Genomic DNA, 23,940 nt, shown 5'->3' on the forward strand with positions numbered 1-23,940 from the left:
GATATTTTCAAATTCTCGAATTTTTAATTGAGCTTGTGGTAATTCTTAGGTATTTTTTTAGTTAGTAGCTGATAAATTGTCACTATTATTAGCACTACCGGGTTCAGCTCTTAATGGGTCTGGTATTGCTCCAGTAGAAATAAGATGAAGCTAAAGCCAACACTTTCTTTGATCAAAGGAATCGTTAAATAATAACTCTTTAGACGGCCTGATTGACGGAGACGAGGAAGGTCGGTCGATGACCGACCAAATTAAGTCTGCAGTGGGCAGTCACTTGCATGAGTATATAGTGCATTCAATGTACAGAGCCTCAATAGCTCAACAGGTAAAGGTGTGTACTGAAAAACCAAAAGACCGACGGTTCAAACCCCGCCCGTTGCACTATTGTCGTACCTACTCCTAGCACAAAAAAAAACTGGCGTGATTCCACTTGAGACCGTCATTAACAATAACAATATGATTAAGTCGTGGCGGGTGAATTCAAAAGTACTATCTATGAGGTTGAACCGGCTCCTTTAAAAATGAATGGGCTCTATGAGTGTTTGGTTTATTACTCCTATTGTTTACGTAGCATGTCAAATGTAATCATGTTATTGCTAATGAAGGTCTCAAGTGGAAATACGCCAATTTATTTTGAATGCACTGTACTAGGCTAACGGCCAGTAGGGAGAAGTTGCGAATGCTCGTGACGCATATAACATTTGCCCCCAAAGACGTCACTTCGTCACACGCCCACTCTGACAAGAGTGTTACGACAAATTGGAATAACATGAAGATCTTCGGAGATGGAGTACAGAATGTTTTAACACACATTAACTAATTAACTACAAAAGATCGCTTTTAGAAGAAATTAATACAATCGCTTGTTATCTGAACAATTTAATGTAATAATTAACAAAGAAAAAGCTTAGTGAGAATATAACTAAACTTTTTACCATCGATATAAAAGACAATATATGGTCAAGCAAACAAAATTTTTCACGGTTTTGGAACCAAATAATTCAGCGCCACCTCTTAGATACTAATGAACGACCCGTTTGAAATCCAGACGTCAGAGGTTGCATTGGTGCTAAAGCACCACTGAGTCGGTGCCATTTTGTTTGTTCAATAGCCCTGTCCATGCGAAGTAATATATAAGTCAATGCTTTTTACTATATTCTTAAGGATACCAATAGACAAATACCTAATGGTTAAGACGCAACGTTGCAAACCTTGTAGTTTAAAATTTAAATAGACTAACTCAAAGTCCAATTGAAACCAATAACGCTATGCCTTTCTAAATATACGTAGGTAGGTACTTCTAATAAAGGGTCGGCATATCATGAACGCCGCTTTGTTTTGATATCAGCAAATCTACACAGTGACCTTCATAAATCAAAACTGATGGCTGGACAAATAAAACATAATGGAAACAAATGCTCAATAAAAACTAAACATTGAACCAGCGACAGTAGTACCCAATGTACATAGTACATACGGACAATTCATACACCGAGGTCACTGAAACTGTGTGTGAAGTTTGAATGGTAATCACAGACTAAACGAAACTCATAGACAGTAAGCATGTCACCAAAATGAAACAGATCTAGAGACATTAGATTTCAAAACATTAACTAAAGCTAGTACAGTTTGAGGGAGCGCTACTGTGTATTGAATAAAACTCATTATCAAAGTTAAAAGATAAACTAAAAACTCCACAGTGACTAGTTGCTTGTTTAAAACTTAAACCTAATATAAAAGAGTTCGTTGAAAAAAAAATCTTATTAAAAGCCCTAGATATTTGAAATAAGCTTTCTGCTACTTCAATAAATCAATTCAATTCAATCAAACGTAGGAAAAGGAAAGACAATGTTTTTCGTAACAACTAGGTACCTATGTACCTTCTGAAATTATGTCATAATATTTTGGCGGTGCGTACCTAGCTATCTATGTTTATTTAGTCTGTGATCGCAACATAATTCAGTGTGACTAAAATTAAGTGTAATTTATGCGGTACTTAGCCTTACCTCTCCGAACACAGCTACATAAAATTAATTAAGGACTGCATTAGTACCCGTTTGTTTATCAAAATTGCCATCGCAGAATGAGCTGCACTATTTATGAATAGTCCCATATTTAGTTAGCGAAGTTGTTTGCATGCTTTCTACATAATCCAGGAGTAAAAAAGAATAAGTATTATTGGGCATAAAGCGGATTATTGAGACCAAGGGATTTCTATTGACGTAGCATTGCGAAAGCATTTTATTTATTTTACACTAGATGATGCCCGCGACTTCGTCCGCGTGGATTTAGGTTCTTAAAAATCCTGTAGGAACTCTTCAATTTTCCGGGATAAAAAGTAGCCTATGGGTGCTATCCTTTCCCGGGGTGCAAGCCATCTCTGTACCAAATTTCGTCAAAATCGGTTGAACGGTTGAGCCGTGAAAAGCTAGAAGACAGACAGACTGACAGACCGACAGACAGACAGACACACTTTCGCATTTATGATATTAGTATGGATTGCTTACAACAATAAGAAATATCTCTCAAGTTATAGGTAATACAGCAACTTAGAGCTTATAGTTTTAGGTTTAGCTCCCGCTCGAGTTTCGTAATTTTAAATATACGGAAGAACCTGGCAGCCTGTCACATCATACCTACAAAACCTCCACCAATATGTGATTAATGGAAGAGATGTCTTCCCGCAGCAATCGAAGATTAGGTATTGTAACAATTAATTGATTTCAACGAGATGCAAAATCAACATATTATTATTGTGTGGTATTTTAAAAAATTGCAAATCAAGGAACCAAAGATAAGGATTGATAAAGAAGTCATGTCAAAACATGCTCCAAAATTATAACATTGTGCTACAGATAGCGAAGTTCACACGGTTTGATAGAGCTTCGGGCCTTCCGGTGACTTGTCCAGACCTGCGCGCGATATCAACCCAGTCCGATTTCCGGCGGACACCGCATGATACTGTACAGGGAGCTGTTGATACGACATTGACCTATTGAATGAGTAAACATTAGTCAATCAAACGGTTATTGATCAGTTAAGTCAGCAATAACGTCGATTGTGCGACCCATGCCACCCAAAAAAGTTATGTTTATAGGGACACGACTGATACTCGACCCATGATTAAACATTGGTGAGTTTAGATTCACTATGAAAGAAAAAAATCATAATATATGGCACACCGCACGTGCTCTATTTTGATAAAATTAACACCCAACTGTTAAATACTTAAATAGCATTTAGATAGGCACATACTTGTTTTAACTATTGACACTGGCACTCAAAAAATATGCAGTGTACATACCAAATTTGGAGTAATTTTGACTCAAATTACAATACAACTAAAAAAATAAAGAGTAAAACTAAAAAAGTAAGTAGGTACATGAATTGCACTAATTTTCTTTTGTCACTACTTAAATGAGTAGGGATGGAAATCTCAGAAATCAAAACTCGCAATATGTACAAAACGTAAAGTTAACAAATCAAAAACACCAATTGAACCGTTATGCGGAACTTAGATTCGGAAGACGTATAATATAAATTAGTCAATGCCTCTAAAATTGACAACATAGTCAACAAAATTAGACAAGTGACAAAAACACGACAATCCAAGCTCAGACACTACGCCTCAGTTGGCGACGAATTATTTCATAATCCAATTACGGACGTCTACGATCAACCAGCACTGTGTCATGCAAATTACACATGCATCAACGCACTTTGTATACTAGTACAAGGTAAAATCTCTCGAGTGGTCAATGAGACAGAACTTGAAACTACTGAAGAACTTATTTAAAACCTCGATGATATTGGTGTAAGAAACTATGGCATAGATTTTAGAGAAAAGATGCATTTAAAAATTTCCAAAAGTTTTTGACTGGAACTATTGTCTTATTTTAAAGCTGAGGTTATACTTAGAACTTTTATTTATAGCATTACAATAGTCATAGTTAAAAAGGTACTGAAATTTTAAACGGCATCATGCAGATTGTACCTACCGTTCATCCCAGTAGAGTATTTTATTGTCCCATACCCATAAAATCCTACCTGGTACACATAGGTATAATTTTGTCATAAGAGCTATTTTTATATTTCTTCGATTATTTTTCATCGATGAATCCGTATTGACATTACTTTCTTAACTAAGTACATTATGATTTTTCTAACTAATATTACAAATAGAATTTTTCTTTTTTATAAATTCAAGGTTTAGTCTAGTTATCAGTTTTTGCTGTCGTCTCACTAGCCTTTCCACAAAAATCTCCCCTTTATAACCTGATTATCTATCTTGTACGTCCACTGTTTGATTGACATACTTGTTGCTAATCATATTCTTTCGTTACGCTACATGTACACTTCCGAAGATTGCTTAGACGTGTACAAATTAATTAACACATAAAAATCAATTAACCTATGCACGTTTTTACTACTATTTATTTTTAATTAGGAAATCGATTTAGGCAAATTGAAGTGTTACAAAAAAAGTATCGAAATTTTAAATATACCTATGAATCTTCAACTTGATCGTTCGGAATCGAAGAAATAAAAAAGTTAAATTGAAATATCATCTATTTGTAATTTAGTAAATCACGTACGATAAAATACGATCAATCTTCCGAAAGCGGTCTTGCTCTTTACAGATAAAGATAGTCTTAATTCTATCGCAGACCACCGATTTATATATATATATGCAACTTGATCAAACTGGCCTAATTTTGATTGTTTGCTGATTATCGCCCGAGTCGATGCAATAAATCCCATTTGTTGTGACGATATAACGACATAATTCTCAGATTTTTTTTAAACATTATTTGGTCTTATTTGCTCCGATTTTTGTAGAACGCAGATATTCTACGAAAATTTATGAGATATATGCGTAATTTTCCAGATATTCAGAGAGGCACGTGCCAAAGATCTCCCAAGGATGCAATAGACGATGTATGTTGACAAAGTAGTGACAGAAAAATAATTACGGATCATGATGTAAGTTGGGACAGACGCTCGGAAGAAGAAAATTAATCGGATTGATTCACCCGATCGTCTACGCTAGGCCTTAACTTTAAACAGTGCTCAACTTATATCACGATTTTGGAACCCAATCACAGATACCGAGATGAAATTTACAGTAAATCTCAATTTGGACCTTGGATGAGGTACAATGATTGATGAAACAATATTCGTATCGTAATGCGTTCTTGATTGCCTCACCCGTTATGCCTTGCCTCCAGTTTTCGTTGCCCATGAAACAATAGTACGATCACGAACAATAGATAGCGATTGAGGATTGTTATCTTCGGGTTTTGTTTATTTTAATTTGCTAAAGTATATTCAGTTATTATTGCTGATCAAGATTCTGATGATGTTACAGAGAGATGATAATGTACAAGTAACTTTATTACCGATTTCATAACAGGTTTTTTTATGTAATCATAATATTTTAAATACTAAGCTCTAAACAAGACTGACAGTCGGAGTATCAGTTTTGCTGTTATCTCTACAGAATCTTCTAAAAGAATAACTATTAAAATTTAAATAGCAATAGATTGAAGCAGAAATGATATTAAGTAATATTCGTTCACTACATATAATTCTTGCTTCAGTTCACAGACACGATTTTTTCAAAATGTTCCAAAATATAGGACTGAACTATAACTGAAACTATAAAATAATAATGTTATCAGCGTTATATTTACTTTGATACAATCTAGCAAAGACTTGCGTTGCGTTGCTGTGATTTAGGGTTAATTTAGTATACCTACTTACCATGATAGTAAGGTTTATGGATTAAGTGACTCAGAAATCAGAATTCATAAAGCTCCGAAATGAACTTTAAAAATATAGCTTAGTATAAACAAAAAAAAAACTCGTGAATAAACTACATATTTTAACGCCTTCTGAAGTTATTAATTTCTTTTAAGAGGTTACAACGCCTTAAGCGTTTTGCCGACCGATGGTCAAGTGAAAGGATTAAAAAAACTGCAATATTGATCTGAAGCTCCGATTAAGTTTAAATATCAACAGTATATTTTCAAAAGAACCGGTCGCAAAAATTTACATTCAAAATTAGCGCTTTTATTAACGGCTTTCGGTTTTAATTGGTATTGTAAATTTTATTTTATTTAAATATTCATGAATATAAAATTGTCAATTTTAAGATCTGAAGTAGGTATAAATCTTTTTCATGAGAAGTGAAACCTATTAAACTTATTTGAAGATCAAATATCATTGATTTTCAATCAACCTCAATGTTGAGATTCAGTAGTAAAATCGCTCGATTTCTCAATTATTAGCTTTTCTTCGGAAGTAGGACTTTTATTCTTACAACAACATCATCAAATCTCTTCAAGCTCCAGTCTTGGGTAGACGACGAAGGATGAAGAAAAAAACATGATTTTATCAAATCGTTCACGATTATGTAATTAAACGAAAAACCAATAATAAATTAGCCATAATGATAGGATTGTAAATATGTTGATTTACACTTAGCACTACAGCTAAGTGGCTAAATAGTGGCCAGACGATGATCGCAATAAATCGAGATCTAGATAAGACTTTCACGTCTAGAATCTAGAGCCTTCCGCAGACGCAATTAAGTGACTATAATATCATAAATATAATACAAATATAGTATTTTAATAACGAACAGAAATGCCCGCTATGTCTTCCATACGCTTGCCAAGTTAGCCCGCTTGCATCTTAGACTACATCATCACTAACGGGAACAACCCCTTACCATCAGATGAGATTGCAGTCAAGGGGTAACTTGTGATCTTGTGAACTTGTGTATTTGTCTTATTATAGCTAACTTATGATGTGATCTGCATACTTGAAAATCAATTACTACCGACACTTTAGATTAAAATCTTAAATTCCCAGACATGTCTTATGGTCCTATAAATAAGAGTCACTCTGTGGTTATTTGTTTGGTATAAGTAATTAATTGGTTTACATATTCAGTCTCTATCGATATCATTATCTGTCAACCTGTATCCTGTACTCTTAACTCTACGAATCTCTCTTTTGCAATAACAAACATTACTGGACTACTTATCTCAGGTAAGTAATAAATAAGCTATTAGCACGAATATTTCATACAACCTAAATAGTTCTTATCAATTAAAGTCCATGCTGATATAGTTAAGTACCCATAGTTATCTCATTCTCTTAGGTCATAATAGATTTCCTCTTCTTTCGTACTATAAAAATATCTTGTTTTATTATATTTATTTTTGTATACGTAATGTTATTGAGAAATCCTACTACAATACAGAATTATTAAAATTATAGAAAAGCTTGGGACGACAGTTTTAAGAAGTTTAAGTGATATTGCTAAATGGTGATAATAAAAAGAATACTTGGCTGAGTTTGGTCTGGACTTCTTCTCAGACCCGAACGCGTTTGGAACCCTTGTAGATTTAGTTTTAAATTTACGTAAATATGAATTCAACAAGTGACAGTATAAATGCTCTGAGAGTTCGAGTTTTATCGGAAGATCTTGTAACATAAGTTTATTTTCATTAAATTTTATCATCTCAGTGGATGATGGTAGATTTGCTTAATGATTCCAATGCACTTGTAAAAAAGTATTCAAATAAAATATCTTTCTATTTCTATTTCCAATACTACCAAGCATTTTCTTTTGAAACAAGAAGTGCAAAGATTTCTCTTGATCGCAGTCTATAAAATAGCCCTCTTCTAAAAATAACTATCAGGTTTAGCAGTGTTTTAATTTATTCTCTTTTTATTGTAGCTGTTCTATTAAAAGCTATTTTTGCATCTGTTATTGTGTTAAAAATATCATATCTATCTTATTCACTTTAAAGATGTCGAAGTTTTCAAGATATTCCGGTTTTAAGGCGTGGCGCGGCGGTTGCGCTTGTGAACTTATGCAGTATTGTATGAAAGCGGTTCATGCTCCATATTCTATAGTTTTTGCTTATAACTAAACATTATAACGGAAATGTTCCATATCTAAATCATAGTTAACATGAATAGATTATTTCAGGCAAGTTTTGTAAATATCTCAACTTAGTAAGTAAGTACTTACCTAATTGGTGATATTATTCTGTCAATTGGTATGGTGGGCATACAATTTTTTTAATAGTCAACTAGCTACTGGCTGTTGTTTATTTTCCCATGCCTACATAAAATTTTCACTTCATGCTAAATCTAGTGACGAATTTTTTGAGAGGTTCAAGAGAAACTCGTAGCTAAAATCGTAAAATAAGTTTTTTTTCTTTACATAATCTCTCAAGGTTTATTTTTCACTACAGACCATGCTTCAAAAATGGCGGCCCATTACCAGGGTTGTTTTGCTACCGCAGCGATTCAGTTTTAAGAAAGATTTTAAGGTCCAGATAATTATATGAATCATTTATAAAAGGAACTTTCGTGATTTTTACGGCAGACGACTTCTAATAGATTCCAAAGTCGTACAATAGATTAAACAGATTACCTGATTACATAGATTTCGTTCCGGATATGTAAGTTTATTTTTAAAACTCTTGTTAACTATATCGTAGGGTTTTTAGGGGCTTACACGGAAAGAAATAGGGCATTAGAATGCATCATCGTTGTCGATAAACACATTAACAGTGTGGGACACCAGTCGGACATATGATACGTGGGAAAGGAACCCTGGTAACCCTTAGTTTGGAACACAGTTTAATAAACATACAGTTAAAAAATCAGTGACACTAGGGATAAATCTAGCACCGAATTGCACGCAAAGTTACGCTGCAATGTGAGAATTGTGAGTACATTTTCACAACTTGTGACAATTAGAAACATTAGCGAAGCGCTGTGTGAATACAACACCGAAGATAATTTCCGTGCGTGATTTTCTGCTGGTTTTATTTTATTCAAAGCAAGAAAGATCTTGTGAAAAAGCAGAAGATTCGGGTTGCGTCCTACGAACATGTAAGTACTGTACACACTTACTGTATAAAATAATTACAGTAACTTTTAAGAAATTTTAAGTAAATAATGGGGCCGATTTTCTTGTACACAATCTCTAAACTAAATTAACAGGTCTAAATCTAGTGTAGTCTAGTTCCGCAAGTAACATTATGAAAGGGATATCATTAGATTTAGACGTGTCATTTTAGTTTAGTATAGAGATTGTGTACAACGGAATTAGCCACATTGTATCTGATTTCTGAATCGCTGAATAATGCAAATAATTCTTTTTAGTCCTAGGGATTCCACATAATTTTCTAACTTTGATTAAAGTTGGATTTAAATATCGTTAAAATTACTGAAAAGGCAAAAAGCCAATATTATGGCGGTGGTGGTAGTGGTGGTCAACTGCAATGTGGCGTTTCAGAACTGTCTGATAGATAAGCTGTGATTCAAAAACATGATAGAAGCACAAATAGATGTGTAATAGAAATCTATTTGCTTATCGGATTTCCTCTAAACTAGTTTTCGGTGTCTCGAACTTAAATTTTTCTCTATTGACAGACCTCATTAGGTTTAATCTATGAGTAATTTAAGCGCAATTCATTTAAATAACTCGTGTTATAAATTATAATTTATACCTAATGCAGCTTAAAGAGTTATTTAAGTGAATCATTTTTTACTGGTTTTTATTATTTAGGATGAAAAATATATACTTGGTTGACTTTTAACATTTTATTTATTTAGATGTAGGTAAGATAGATGTAGCTAAATCCGTAAAATTACTACGTAGGTTTAGGTACTTAGGTAATTAGGGATCAGGTACTTAGTACTTACAGCATTCGGTACTTTGACGCATCGATTATATTTATATTTTATAAATGAATATCTAAGGTTTGGTACATCGATGCTTAGAAGCATTAAAGGAGGAAAAAGGCAGTTTTTATTTTATTTAGACAAGGTCCAATTTACACTTCTGAAGGAACAATTTTTTCATTTAGACATCCAAAATGCAGTTCAAAACAAAATGCAGACGCGCAAAGTTACGCAAAACAAATTAATAACCGTACCTTCAAAAAACAAATACGGTGAGCGCACCAGTGCATACATGATCCCTCGCCTAAATACTTTAGATAATAAATTTAGAAATGAACTAACTAGATTTAATTTAAAATATAAGCTAAAATCCTATTATATTAACAAATTGTAATGATCCCCATTTTTGTATGAAATGTAATGTAATGAGAGTTTCTATAAACAATTTATATTGTTTATAGAAACACTATTATTATTATTATGTATTAAGAAGTAGACGGAATGACACACTTTTTAAACCTTCGTGGTTTTTTGCTGTGTCTAAATTGGATTTGATAAACATTCTCTATGTTGGTAATTTAAAAAAAAAAAAAAAAAAAAATTTACCTACATATTCTCAACCACGTGTTGCGTTGTTGTGTTTTTAAAAATCTCCAGGGATCCCGGACACTCTTCGATGAAAATTATTTAGGGTATATAAGCTTTCTAAATTCCCAGCTTCAGTTAATTCATTATGGTGTGAAGGAGTGACAAATATCCAAACTATCAGATTTACATCAGTAAGCCTAGGTAGATACTTTCTGATTCCATGCGGTAAGCTTTCTTTTACACCATTTTGACACGTTTCAATACTTCAAGTTTTTTTAAGCAAAATACGTCCTTTACCCCGTGGCCGTATGCCTTTAGATACTACTTTTTTTTCTTTTAGCTTAACCCCAGTTGTTTGGTGTTCGTGACACCGGCGCGGGCAGGCTTATTGTTAAAGCAAACGGACAGACGGACGTACCGATAACTACTTGCGCATATTCAGACGATACTATGTAAATACCCTACTCGTGCATTTTACATATTCAACTAACATAGCTATGGGTCTTCGTGTTTTGACTTAGAGTTTAGTTTGTTAGAAAAAGTGTTGGCTGCATACCGGTTTCTTGGGATTGAGAATTTGGGACGGGATATATTATTATTCTCAAACGCTTTAGGATTTTTGGTGAAAGAACACATTGCGAAGAAATTCTTAAAATAAGGGAGAATGAAAACAAAATGTCTTCAGGTAAATTCTGAGATATCTTAGGACATGCAACTAGGTATATTTAAAGAATAATTTGTAAGCTAAACTAGACTAGATTAAAGCATTTTTAAGTAAATAGAAAAGGAATTGTTATCATTTAGACAACAAAACTCTCGATGAAATTATTTTATTTTCCTTAAGAACCTACGTTAACAAAGGGTGAAAAATAATACCTACATATAGGCAGGAGTTTAAGAACTTTTAAGCAATCTTTTGAGAACTTAAAAGTGCGGGTAGTTTGCAATAAAGCTGCATTAGCTTCTGTTATTTCAGTCCGAAAGACCTTTAGAGATGCGAATATTCTCTTTAGTTGAATTCTTTTTCAGTAAGTACTTAAATATACCTACCTATATTTTTTACTTTTTTTAGTAAATATAAGGTCGCGATAACACCTGTTAGTTTTACTCACGTAAGTAACTTACGTATTTAATTGACAACTGTTAACAGCAAAACTAAGGAAAATTTACTTATAAGAGTGTTTACATTAGGTAGTAAATTTGTCAGTTTGTGTAAGTTAATCATGTAAGCTACTTACGTGAGCAAAACTTACGGATGTATCCGCGGCCTTAGATAAGTACTAATACCTTACCAACATAAAAGTCACATCTTGATACCGTTTATAAAAATTGTACATTATCTCAACTTGAATGAAGCGTCATATATTATATCGTTGTACATAGTATGCAATTAACCCACCCAAGTCATCCCGTCTCTCTCGCACTAAACACAAACCATAACGAACCTTTAGTTTTATAAAAACCACAGCACTTATCATAAGTCAAACAGGCAAACCATTCAACACCCTGGGCTTATCTCACGTTTGTTTAGACCTCGGGCCTCGGGTCGCTAGTATAAACACTGGACCCCACGGATGCAGAACTGGTTATGCTTGTTGGGATGGCGAAATTTTTGTTAAAAGTTTCCATAAAAATAAACTTTGAAGTAAAACTTCTTTAGGCGCGACTAGAGAAATTGCTTGAGAGTTCCCTTTATGCACTGCATATGATCCGAACCCGAGAATTCTCGATTCGAAATAGGTATCCGTCTATTTTTATGACAGGAGAGTTTCACTTTCAGCGATATTATTTACCTACTAATTCTATATCAATTGGCACCTCGCATTAAATGCGGATTTTGTTTTCCGAAACCGAGAATATCTCCAATTGAGAGTTTAAGGATCGAACTAACCACAATTTTAAGTTCTTGTATGAACCCTTGCGCACTGCATCCGATCAGGATCCAAGTCGTCATTGCGCAAAGATAATAATATCCTCCCGACCGAATTTCGGCCACGGCGCGGCCAATATCTATAGAGATTAGCCAACTGCGCGGGCGATATTATACTTAGTGCACAAGTGTGTGCGCAAACACAGGTGCACTCTCTATTGCCTCACTCTCATAGCCCGATGGGATGGAAATCTGACACGACCGGAAAGAGGTCAAGCGCAGGACCGACGGCTTTACGTGCTCTCCGAGGCACGTAAAACGTAGCAAACCACCAACTTCGTAACTCCGGGCTGGTACTGACTAATTGAAGACATTTTCCACACACGGACTCAGACATTTCCCGAACGGAAGTAACAGTCATCCAACACTTCCACCGAAAATGGTCGCCAAACAGAACTTCGTGTATTAAATGAATCTACAGTTCTACAAAATTATAAAGACAATTATTGTCTTTATAAATAGTAGGTACTGATTTATTCACTTACAATCTCCTTGTCCCCTCAACAAGCAACCTCTTGTCCCATTCCCGCAACAATAGCAATCAACGAGCATTAATTAAAAGACGAATCACTATAATTTTCGAGTTACAAAAATTGTTAAGCCATATTAAAATACAATGGCAGACTTTCGCATGAGAAACTAGCGATTTCCCAGACAATACTACGTACCTAGTTCGCGATAAAAACCGTATGTCTCAACCACGGCGTTAAACAGAAACCTCAAAACGATAATTTTATATAATGATCCCGCATGTGATGAAAACATTTAGTATCCGCCTTGGCATGGGATCTGGAATATCATTTCATCTACAATTCTACCATGGAATGGTTATAAGGATAGGTATTATACCTAAAGTAAGTGTAATATGTACCTACTTCTACCTCTATTTAGAATAGAGCGTATTTGACTTTAGTGTGACATTTGAATTTCCAATCCAAAACCAATCAAACTCAATGAAATTTTGTGACCTAACATAACCTAACGATCTATGTATCTCAGCCTAAAGCTGCGATTATACCTGTAAGTTTTACTTACGCAAGTAGCTTACGTAATTAATTGGCAGCTAATTTACTAAGGTAAATCTTAATAAAATAAGTATATAAAAGGAAAAGGTGACTGACTGACTGACTAATCTATCAACGCACAGCTCAAATTATTGGACCGATCAGGCTGAAATTTGGCATGCAGATAGCTATTATGCATCGGCTAAGAAAGAATTTTTGGAAATTCAACCCCTAAGGAGGTAAAACAGGGGTTAGAAATTTTTGTAGTCCACGCCGACGAATTCGCGAGCATAAGCCAGTGTACTTATAAGAGTGTTTACATTAATAAATTTGTCGTAAGTTAACTAATCACGTATGCTACTTACGTGAGTAAAACTTACAGGTGTAATCGCAGCCTAAGATTGGTAGTTAATTAAGTAACTAGATCTCAAAATACATAAAAGTTAAACACATATAGCTAAAGGTTGGGAGCTTGTACAGATTAAAATATGGTCGCAATTATGCCATACAAAACCCAGATGCAAACTCAGAATCCAATCAGGAGGTACCTGTAAACTTTACGACTAGGTACAATATTCCAGGTGATTAAACAATAAAGGTAGTTACTGTAACAATCTGGTACGTACATGCTAGATCGAATGTTTTGCCCGGTTTCCTTTATATTTTATAACCATTTATTAACCAACTTAACAATTGTTAATAAGTAGAGAAGCAGACTATGTAATTACATAGTCTGCTTCTCTACTTAGTTAAAAGTATTTAGACAGCTATTTAATTAAGTAGCTAAGTAACTAGTGGTCATAAAACAGCCTTTCACTTTAAAGTACTTGATAGGTACTGACTTCTGATTAGTCCTGATAAAACTTTTGAATTCGCATTTGGCACAGATTATTAAAAAATATCAAGGTACTAGGTGCCTAGGCAGGTTTTTTAGTCTGAAACCAATAAAATCGTGGACACCGTAAGAAAATAATTTATAAAAGCTTTTTAAACGACGACCAACACATAAACACACTTTTGCATTTATAATAATATTATGGGTAGTGACTAATGATGCCACTACAAAGTAGGTACAAAAAAATTTGGAATGGGGTCTTATTGAAATTCACGCACTAACAGTCTTAGAATTTTTTTAGAAAAAAGCGCCATTTTTTAGATATTTGGTAACGACAACAACCAAATTATCTTTAGGACCTGAAAGTAACATAAATGAACTGAATGACCGACGGATACGATTTTCCTAAAAAAGGCAAAGTTATCTAGAAAAATTATCAAGGAGTATTTTATCGAGTGAAGCAAGAACCGTGTGTGGTCCAAATATCTTGGACTTATATAGAACTTTATTGCTTCTACAATCGATGTTTTTAGTCGTAGGTACCTACATCGATTTGCACTTTAATACATCACCGCGAATTCAGTAGTTACGACTGTAAATAATCCGTACCCTTATATAAATGCGAAAGTGTGTTTGTTTGTTGGTTTGTTGGTTTGTCCTTCAATCACGTCGCAACGGTGCAACGGATTCACGTGATTTTTTGCATGGGTATAGATAAAGACCTGGAGAGTGACATAGGCTTTTTATACCGGAAAATCAAAGAGTTCCCACGGGATTTTTAAAAAATCTAATTCCACGCGTACGAAGTCGCGGGCATCAGCTAGTTAAAACATAAATTTTTTTAACAAGAAAGAAATTAACGTGCGGTGTGATTAAAGGGAAAACCAACAGACAAGCACACTTTCGCACAACATGCGCTGATTGGGCTTGGATTGGATAGGAATAAAATATTAAAATTTAATAAGAAAATACTGTTAGATAAGGCAAAATGCCATTCTATACTAAAAGTTTAGGACATCCTTGAGTAATCTACATGTTCTAACCGTTCATTGAGAAAAACAATTGAAATGTTATCTACGTGCAGTAGTATTTCAACGCACACACAAGAATCTTCATTCACATAATAATCTCCTGTCAGAGACCCTAGATTGATGCAAAACATAATTTACTCTGCACTTCGTTACGCCACTTCGCACAATTTATCAAACAAATAAGGCTCAAAACTGTTTAATCAACGGTAAACTTAGATGCTAAAAGTATTAAGTGAGAAATTGATGCATCTTAGTTGAGATTTATATGTGACACAGACCTATACTAGGGTTGTCATCGAATCTAAATGAGGCTTAAGTAAAAAATGCTTTATTTTCAATTTGATAACAAGTTTAGCTTTTGACTGCATTCTTATTTGTTTGTTAGTATCTTCGCTAAATTAAAAGCGGGCTTACTTGGAAGGGATATGGCAGTTAATTTAAACCTCATTAAACTGTACTAAATCATATCAAGCATAAAGGTATTACGTACTACATATTTCTGGTACATAGGTATTAAACGGACCATACAAATTAGCCAAGTTCATAGAACTCTTTGATCTACAAGCCCGGTGCTTTATCCCAAAATACCTCCATCTTTTATTGCAAGAGGTCACGGTCCTCAGCAATGAGACATATGATGCAAAGAGAGAAAGAAAGAATTTAAAAAGTATCCAATGTTTTTCAGAAACACAATATTATTTTTTCTCGAATACAGATTGACGCTCACGCTTAGCCAAACTATTTCGATCTTCGATCTGATCTATAGATTATTTATCTACTATAGAAATAGTTTTTGTGACGGAGTATAGTAAATTGTAAGGGTGCAATGTGCAAAATCAGCCATGTGTGCACGCCCGATGTTCGTGTAAAAAAATATAATATGGGGTCTTATTGAACTTCTATTGTACTTCTAGCATTCCTTTTTGGTAGTAACCACATTTTTATTATGAGTAAAATAAAACTAACCATGAATTAATTTAAATAAACAATTCTCGTTAGTTTACTTTTATGATTTAAGTAACAACTCTAAAGTTTAACATGTGACGTGTGGCACAATTTTAGAAATAAACGTTTTTCTTTCTTTCTTTATCACTACCCATATTACCTATGTTTAGGTAAACGCGAAAGTGTGTGTGTTCACACCGCAACGGATCGACGTGATTTTTTTGGCATAATATAATACTTACATAAGTATGTTGTTACTTGTTAGGTACCTGCAGAGTGACATAGACTAGGTACATTTTATCCCGAAATATCAAAGAGTACCCACGGAATTTTTAAATAAAAACCTAAATCCACGCGGACAAATCAACCTCAACTAGTTCTAATAATACCTATGTGAAAGGAATAAGGATTAGCTTCATATTCAAGACCTCATAGATATGTCTGACTACATCATATTAGGCCATTATACTCGTAAGTTTTACTCACGTAAGTAACTGAGTATAATTAATTTACAACAAAACTAATGAAAATGTGCGTTTAAGAGTGTACTTTACATTAAATTTGTCTTAAGTTAATCGCGTAAGCTACTTACTTGAGTAAAACTTCCGGGTACCTATAGGTAATCGCGGCCTTATGGTAGTCTACTTAATTGCATTATCTTCACCAATTTTCAAATTGGTGAAGATAGATAATGCAACAAACCTCTATAGAAGTAGTGATTTAGTGCAAATTCAGAAAACTTCAGGTTTTCGTGAGTTTTGCACGATATAGCAATAATGTTTAACTTCACGAATAATAATTATTTGCCTATGGGTTCTCAGGTTTTACTTATTGGTTACTCACGTAGAAAAAATAAATAGTAACTACAAAATTATGCACGTATGTAATACGACTCATCGGCTTAACTTAATGCAAAAGAAAATAGCGAAGGCACTCTTTTTCGGATGTGTGTTTTGTAGAAGTGCGTGCGAGTTTTTGTTTGTTCCGTTACAACTTTGAGATGGTTCTACCATGAGTACAAAAAGAAACTTAATGTAGATGCAAAATAAGTATAATTTACATTATTTACCTACTTCTTAATAAAATATTAGGGCGTGTTGCCCTTTACGCGCGGTTAAAGTAACTTTGAAGTTGTGGCAGCTACAATTTTTAACCCTTAACTTGGCAAGAGAAAAAAAGTATTGTTTTTGTTATAATTTTGGCATACTTTGCTTTAAATTTACATAAATAAGTAGGGAAAAATAAAATGAAAAATCCAATGCTTGTAGTTTTTTGGAAAATACATGTATCATATATGATACATTGCCAAACTAGATACAAATAAAAAATACGGTTATACAGCACGTGTATACCTCTTAAACCCACATTTTGATGGTTTTCTTTTCGTATATTGTTTGCAGGATCTGGCTTTTTTACCTTTATCATTTCGTAGATACTAAACTTTTATTCTTTTTCATATTTTAAGCAATTTGCTCTTACCATATCTAGTGCTGGTCTTATTTTATGATATCTGTATCCATTATCATTATCAACTAAATGAAAATACCTTCTAATTAGTTGATACTTTTAGCGGCATAATGTTTCCTACAATAGAAATCCTCAAATTTTTATTCTTATTCGATCCAATCTGATAATTCCTATCATTAGTTCAATCGCCACATTATCTCAAACTTCTATAAGGACACATTAACGCATTTATTTGCCTGTATATTGTGTGGAATACATATTTGTGTGTGGAACAATGTGTTCAATAATATGTTTAGAAAAAAAATTTAAATGGCCATGACAGGTTTTCGGGGTTATTTGGAAAAAAAGATCCAAGAACCTAGTGAGTGAATTCTTTGTTTTCCTCCGACTTGAATGTTAAAATTTTTAGTTTTCCTTTTCTAACACGAAATTTTCTTTTTTAAAAAATCTGATTTTCTTTTCTAGGCTCTTGTAATTTTTGAAGTGCGCTCTTCAACATTTCTCTCAGAATTATCATCAGAACATGCACTTGTGGTTTGAATTAGTGCAAATATATTACAAATCTTAAAAAGGATTGCCAGTTTTGCATAAAAAATATAAAATTAGCAAAAAGCTAAGCCATACCATTATTATTAAATAAGAGGTGCTGTCTTTCACCATAAAATTCCACACGTGTATGTTTAAATCTTAGCAAAAATATTTTCCCCAAGTTTGTAATGTATCATATTTGTTACAATGAAATTGAACTCCAGATTACTATTGACTTGGCAACGTATTACATATGATACATCGCAGTTTAATGATCAATAAAAAAGAAACACGGCTCAGTATCTCTAAAAATCTTATCACAAGATAACTATTGATACTTCCTTTAGTCAATGTATACCAATACTCTAAAAAATATGCATAAATATTAAAATAATAAACGAAAATTCACGTGTAGTCGAAACCCAACGTACTTGCGTGACGCCATTTTTGCAATAATTAACCCAAATGAAGCATAAGATTCAGGTTTGTATTTTTATCTTATTCTTAATTAAATTCTGATCATATTTCATGTATAAAAGTTACGATAAATCACGTTTTGAAGCAACAGCATTTTTTAAAATATGATGTATCACGGGTGTTACGAAGTCAAGAAAAGGGTTAAAAAAGTGGTGTTAGCATTTAGTAAGTAATAAGTAATAAGTAGTAAGACCTCGCACCGGAAGACGCAGCGTTGGAAGACCCCCCAGTAGGTGGACGGACGACATCAGACGAGTCGCAGGGAGCCGCTGGATCCAGGCGGTGCAAGACCGTGGCGTGTGGAAGTCCCTACAAGAGACCTATGTCCAGCAGTGGACGTCTATTGGTTGATAATGATGATGATGAAGTAGTAAGTAAATACAGATCTTTCACTATTCTATTACATTAATTACTTTAAATATTTCTTTAAATACTTCAATTGGAAAAAGTTATGTCATTCTAAGTCGCGCCTATAACAGTCACATTTACTCCTTTATTGAACATATAGTTTGCATTCAAGAAGAAGAGTACCTAAAGAAGTTTTTATTTAATCTCAAGATTAAGTCTCAGTATTAAAGAAACTTTCTAAAAACTTCTAGAATTGCTTTTATAACCTTATAAATTTAACCCCATAGTAGGTATACTTAAAAGACGTTAGACGATCGCTCATCTTCCGATCTTATTTAAAATTGAGCTTGATACTAGATTATATCAACTAGATAGACTTCAATTGATTCATTGGCAGCCCTAGGCATCCAGCAGTTCGCCGCACCGGACAATTGGCCGTTAATTGCGATTGTTTTAAAAGTGGAGCGGCGGCCATGTTTAGACAACATGACACATGCGATCCGATACACCAGTGCAGTGTAATCAAATCACCCAATGCGACGATTGATTGTATTGATTTGGTAGGCAAAATCGCTAGGAAGAAGCAAACATAGTAGGTAGGTATTATAGGAAATTTAGTACTTTGGATAGAACCAACGCACTTGGAAATTTTCGAGTTTATGTAGGTTCAAGAGGTACCTAGGTACAATGAGACCTATAAAACGTGCTTTAAATTTGCTTAGACTTAAATAAGACTTAAAACGAGACAGATTGTCTTAGAATCATCATCATCATGAGCAACCCACCGGCTCACTCCAGAGCACTGGTCTCCTCTCAGAGTGAGGGGTTTGGCCATAGTCTACCACGCTGACCAAGTGCGTATTGGCAGACTTCACACACCTTTAAGAACATTATGGAGAACTCTCAGGCATGCAGGTTTCCTCACGATGTTTTCCTTCACCGTTAAAGCAAGTGATATTTAATTACTTAAAACGCACATATCGAACTCCAAAAAGTTAGAGGTGCGTGCCCGGGATCGTGCCCCCGACCTCCAATTAGGAGGCGGACGTTCTAACCACTAGGCTATCATAGCACTGTCTTAGAATATTATGTCTAAATTGTTTAAGTAACATAAAACTGTCTCATTTTAAGGCTAAGTACTACCCGTGCGCGATAAGTTGAGACTCGCCTGGAATGCAACCCTCCGGCCGCTTGCCCTGTAACTTCCCCTCAAGCTCCCGTGTTGTACTGTAGACAACGCCATTTTTATAACATCTTAGTCTCGTACTTGCTTAAGTCACGCAACGACGACGCGCTCCAATTTTTGTCTACAGTACAACCACGCGTCTGTGGCGTCACCGCCCCCGGTCTCAACTTATTGCGCACGAGTAGTATAGTCTTAGTTAAACTATACGCTCTAAAGAAAATAGGTAGGTACGTAGGTAACTATAAGACAACTTGACTTCCTCCCGCAGCAGTATCTAGCGGTAGTGTGAATTGAAAAACCAACAGCTTTAAAAGTTTAGTTCCTCAAGTTGTAGATTTATCTCACGTCAATTCTATATATTATGTATTTACCTATATATAGTTTCGCATTTCCAAATAATGTGCACTCGAGACTGAAGATTCTTTCAAGGCTATGAAACCAAAAGATTGAAGTCCAAAATGTAGTCTTTTTATCTTTTTACCTACCTGACCAAATCTCTGATTCTTTTGAAAATAATTACGATAGAACCAAAACCTTCGAAACTGTAAGTACCTACCTACGTACCTATTTGACCTGTTTTAAAGAGTTTTTGCAGAATATTTCTCAAAAATAAAGATTCAAATTCAGAGCTTTTAGTTACTTCAGAAAACAAACTGTGTCGATCACACCATATTTTAAAAATTCCATCAGACATGCGCGTGTGACCAGTCGCATGAATAAAAAATGCATTACCATCTCCAAATCGACTCGATATGAATCCCAAAACGCAACTTTCCCCCAAAAAAGAGTTATAACACCCGAAATGTCCCTAAAAGGATGAAATTATGTGACACTGTGATCAATATTCAAAATGTCCCGCGCTGGCCCGACTACAGAAATCGTGTAGAGATGGATAGAATACTAATTCCGAGTATTTGTATTCACCTATGCAGGGTTAGACGAACGTCGTGCAAACTATCCTTAGTGTTGCCACTTATTCTTAATTTTAGGGGACGTCTCGATTTTTAAGTTTAGGGGAATTAGACAGTTGTCTGACCACCGATGATTAGCGAAAAACGAGTTGAGTTATAAACTAGAAACAAGTCAGTGAGCACCGCAAAACGAGTAGGTAGGTATGTAGTTTGGATTTGGTCGCTGGGCTATGAGCGAGTATGCGAGTGCGATCGAGTAATCGACCGTCATGCATGCGCAAACTGCGCGAGGATTTTAACCGCCAAGAGAGCGTCGCTGAGCGAATGTTTCTTGGATAGATCTTGTCGCTGTGACAGACTAGCGGAGAGAGAGTTCTCGCTAGCAGCGTGCACAGTCAGTGATCAACTATAAATATATTTATCTCATTTATTGACACCGAATCATACCTACATCGATTGTACGTTTCTTGAGCAAGAAAATTGTCGAAACCTAATCGCGTTTTTTAAATAGAGATAGCAAGCAAACGAGCAGGTGGGTCACCTGATGTTAAGTGATTACCGCCGTCCATGAACATTTGCAGCACCAGAGGAACCGCCGATGCGTTGCCGGCCTTTTAGGAATTTGTTGGTCCGCCCCTTGAATAACCCCATGTTGTAATCTAAAGGGAACACCGCCGAAGGGAGTTGGTTCCACAGTTTGCATGTGCGCTTCCTCGTCGGCGGTAGGACAACTGGCTCTCAAAACATATCTGTTTTGCGCATTTCTTATAATGCTAATTATCTACTCAAAAAATAATTAGATCAAAATCCTAAGTTTCTGATCATCAGTGTTGGTAAACAATGGAGTTGCTGATTTATCAGTAAGGATTCAGTCATTTTAGAAATCGCTGTTAAGATAAACAAAGTCTAAATATAATTAAAACGAAAAGGTGACTGACTGATCTATCAACGCACAGCTCAAACTACTAGATGGATCGGGCTGAAATTTGGCATGCAGATAGTTATTATGACGAAGATATCCTCTAACTCTAAGGAAGGATTTTTGAAAATTCAACCCCTAAGGGGGTAAAATAAGGGTTCGAAATTTGTGTAGTCCACGCGGACGAAGCCGCAGCCTTAAGCTAGTCTTATATCAATCTAATTAGCGATTCTCAAAATGACTAGGCTACAACTTGAAGTAGGTACAAAAAAGGTATCTCGATTTTTCACTAAACTACTATTCTGGCAACACTAGCCTTGCCGTATACGTGTATTACTGTAGTGGTTATCTTGAAAATCTAGTGCTTTGGATGTCCTTGCCCATACATTATAAATTTATAATATGACCCTTCGAATGCTGTGTCGAATGCTGATTGTTTAGGACATAAATATTAAAATAGCCTAAGCCGATTATTATATTTGTACTTATATTATAATTAGTTCTTCCTGGTAGGTAGGTATTTAGCTAGCAGACATATTGTCTTTATTATGGGTTTATGAGAACTGCAGATTTCTTACCTACCGAGGAGAAGTGGATGTAACTACTAACTACATACCTAGTACCTAGTTACCCTATTGTTATGCTTTAGAATTAGGCAGAAACTATTAGTGAACTAGTTGGTTAATGGATACCTACTAGGAAATTAGTAGTATGAAAGATCTGTAAAAATAAATAAAAACCCTAAAATTTTTTTTGTGCGTGATGATTTTTTTTTTCTGATGCAGGTTGGCCCTCACCCGCAATCTCACCTGGTGGTAAGTGATGATGCAGTCTAATGTGAAAGCGGGCTAACCTGAAAGGGGTATGGCAGTCTTTATTAAACCCATGCCCCTTTGGTTTCTACACGGCATCATATCGGAACGTTAAATCGCTTGGCCGGCCGAAGCCTATTATCATACCCCTGCCAGGAAACGAACCCGGGACCTCCCACTAATGAGACAGTGCTTACCACTGCGCGAGGGAGGTCGTCAAATTTATATTACCTAGGTAGGTACCTACTTAGACCTACTAATAAAGTATGTATTACCTACCCAAGTATTATACATAGTACCTACCCACCTACCTATCTATTTTCGTTTAATTGCTGCCTCAGTAAACTTAATTAAACATAATAAAGTAATAATCTACCTATATATTTAGGCAAATCAGAATCAAATCGAAAACTTTCGTACCTAATACCTATACTTAGACGTTACGCGGCAATTAAAAAACTTCGTAACTGGCATTATTTTGAAAATTCCTATTTTTTTATTTGTGGTTCTTTTTTTAAAGTTAGTTGAAACTCGGCAGCGCTTCAAGGATATCTTTAGAAAAGTAACGGAATCCAGGCAAAATTGCCATATTATCTTATACAATAATAACACGACAAACACACTGTAATTAAAAATATTAAAGTAAAAACGCGATGCCACTTCACTCCAGTTTTTAAAACGACAAGTTACACAAGTTCTATAAAACTGTGAGAACCAAGTTAACCCGACTAAATTGAGAACACAGTGGAAAGGCGCAAAGCTCCGTATGTCGTCGCACCAACTTTACGCGGCTGTGTTATACCTGCGACCGCGCTTTCATAAGCTCGAACCACTCTTCAAAATTACATACAAATGCAATCTAGCACTTACCATCTACTTCATGGAATGTAGCAGCAAACGTGGTCAGCAACAGGAAGATGGAGAGCAAGTTAATCCCATAATCCGGTATAAAGTTTCTCGACCACATCTTGTAGCACAACATTCACACATGGATCACACACATTTGTTTTACTCCTTCTATGTCGTTTAACACAAAATGATCAACACTTCACGGAACTAAATGTAAGAACTGACACTTCATTTTGTTTTTGAACTGTTGTTACGTCGAATAAACGTATGTATTGGTCATTTTAGCGGTAAAACTCGTTCAAATAAAACGTAAAGCCCGGTAGAAACACGCGCAGCCGCGTCCTGCTCGCATCTGACGGCTTTGTTCGTAAATACACAACGTACGGTAAATCAAAA

At 35.0% G+C, this 23,940-nt stretch overlaps 2 protein-coding genes across 7 annotated transcripts in view; one reads left to right on the forward strand and one right to left on the reverse strand.

Moving 5' to 3' along the window:
* The window catches only part of N (neurogenic locus Notch protein), a 192,238-nt gene extending 168,344 nt beyond the window's left edge, over positions 1 to 23,894 (reverse strand). For all 4 annotated transcript variants that reach the window (XM_034985351.2, XM_034985350.2, XM_069509880.1 and 1 more), the window contains exon 1: positions 23,566 to 23,894. In XM_034985351.2, the coding sequence (XP_034841242.1) occupies positions 23,566 to 23,677 (112 nt within the window). In that variant the 5' untranslated portion in view covers positions 23,678 to 23,894. The remainder of the gene's footprint in view (positions 1 to 23,565) is intronic.
* The window catches only part of LOC117996816 (RNA-binding protein 1-like), a 411,711-nt gene that overhangs the window by 318,454 nt on the left and 69,317 nt on the right, over positions 1 to 23,940 (forward strand). The gene's annotated exons all lie outside the window — the stretch shown is intronic.

The sequence above is a fragment of the Maniola hyperantus genome, chromosome 4 (genome assembly GCF_902806685.2).
Source record: "Maniola hyperantus chromosome 4, iAphHyp1.2, whole genome shotgun sequence".
NCBI lineage: Eukaryota > Metazoa > Arthropoda > Insecta > Lepidoptera > Nymphalidae > Maniola > Maniola hyperantus.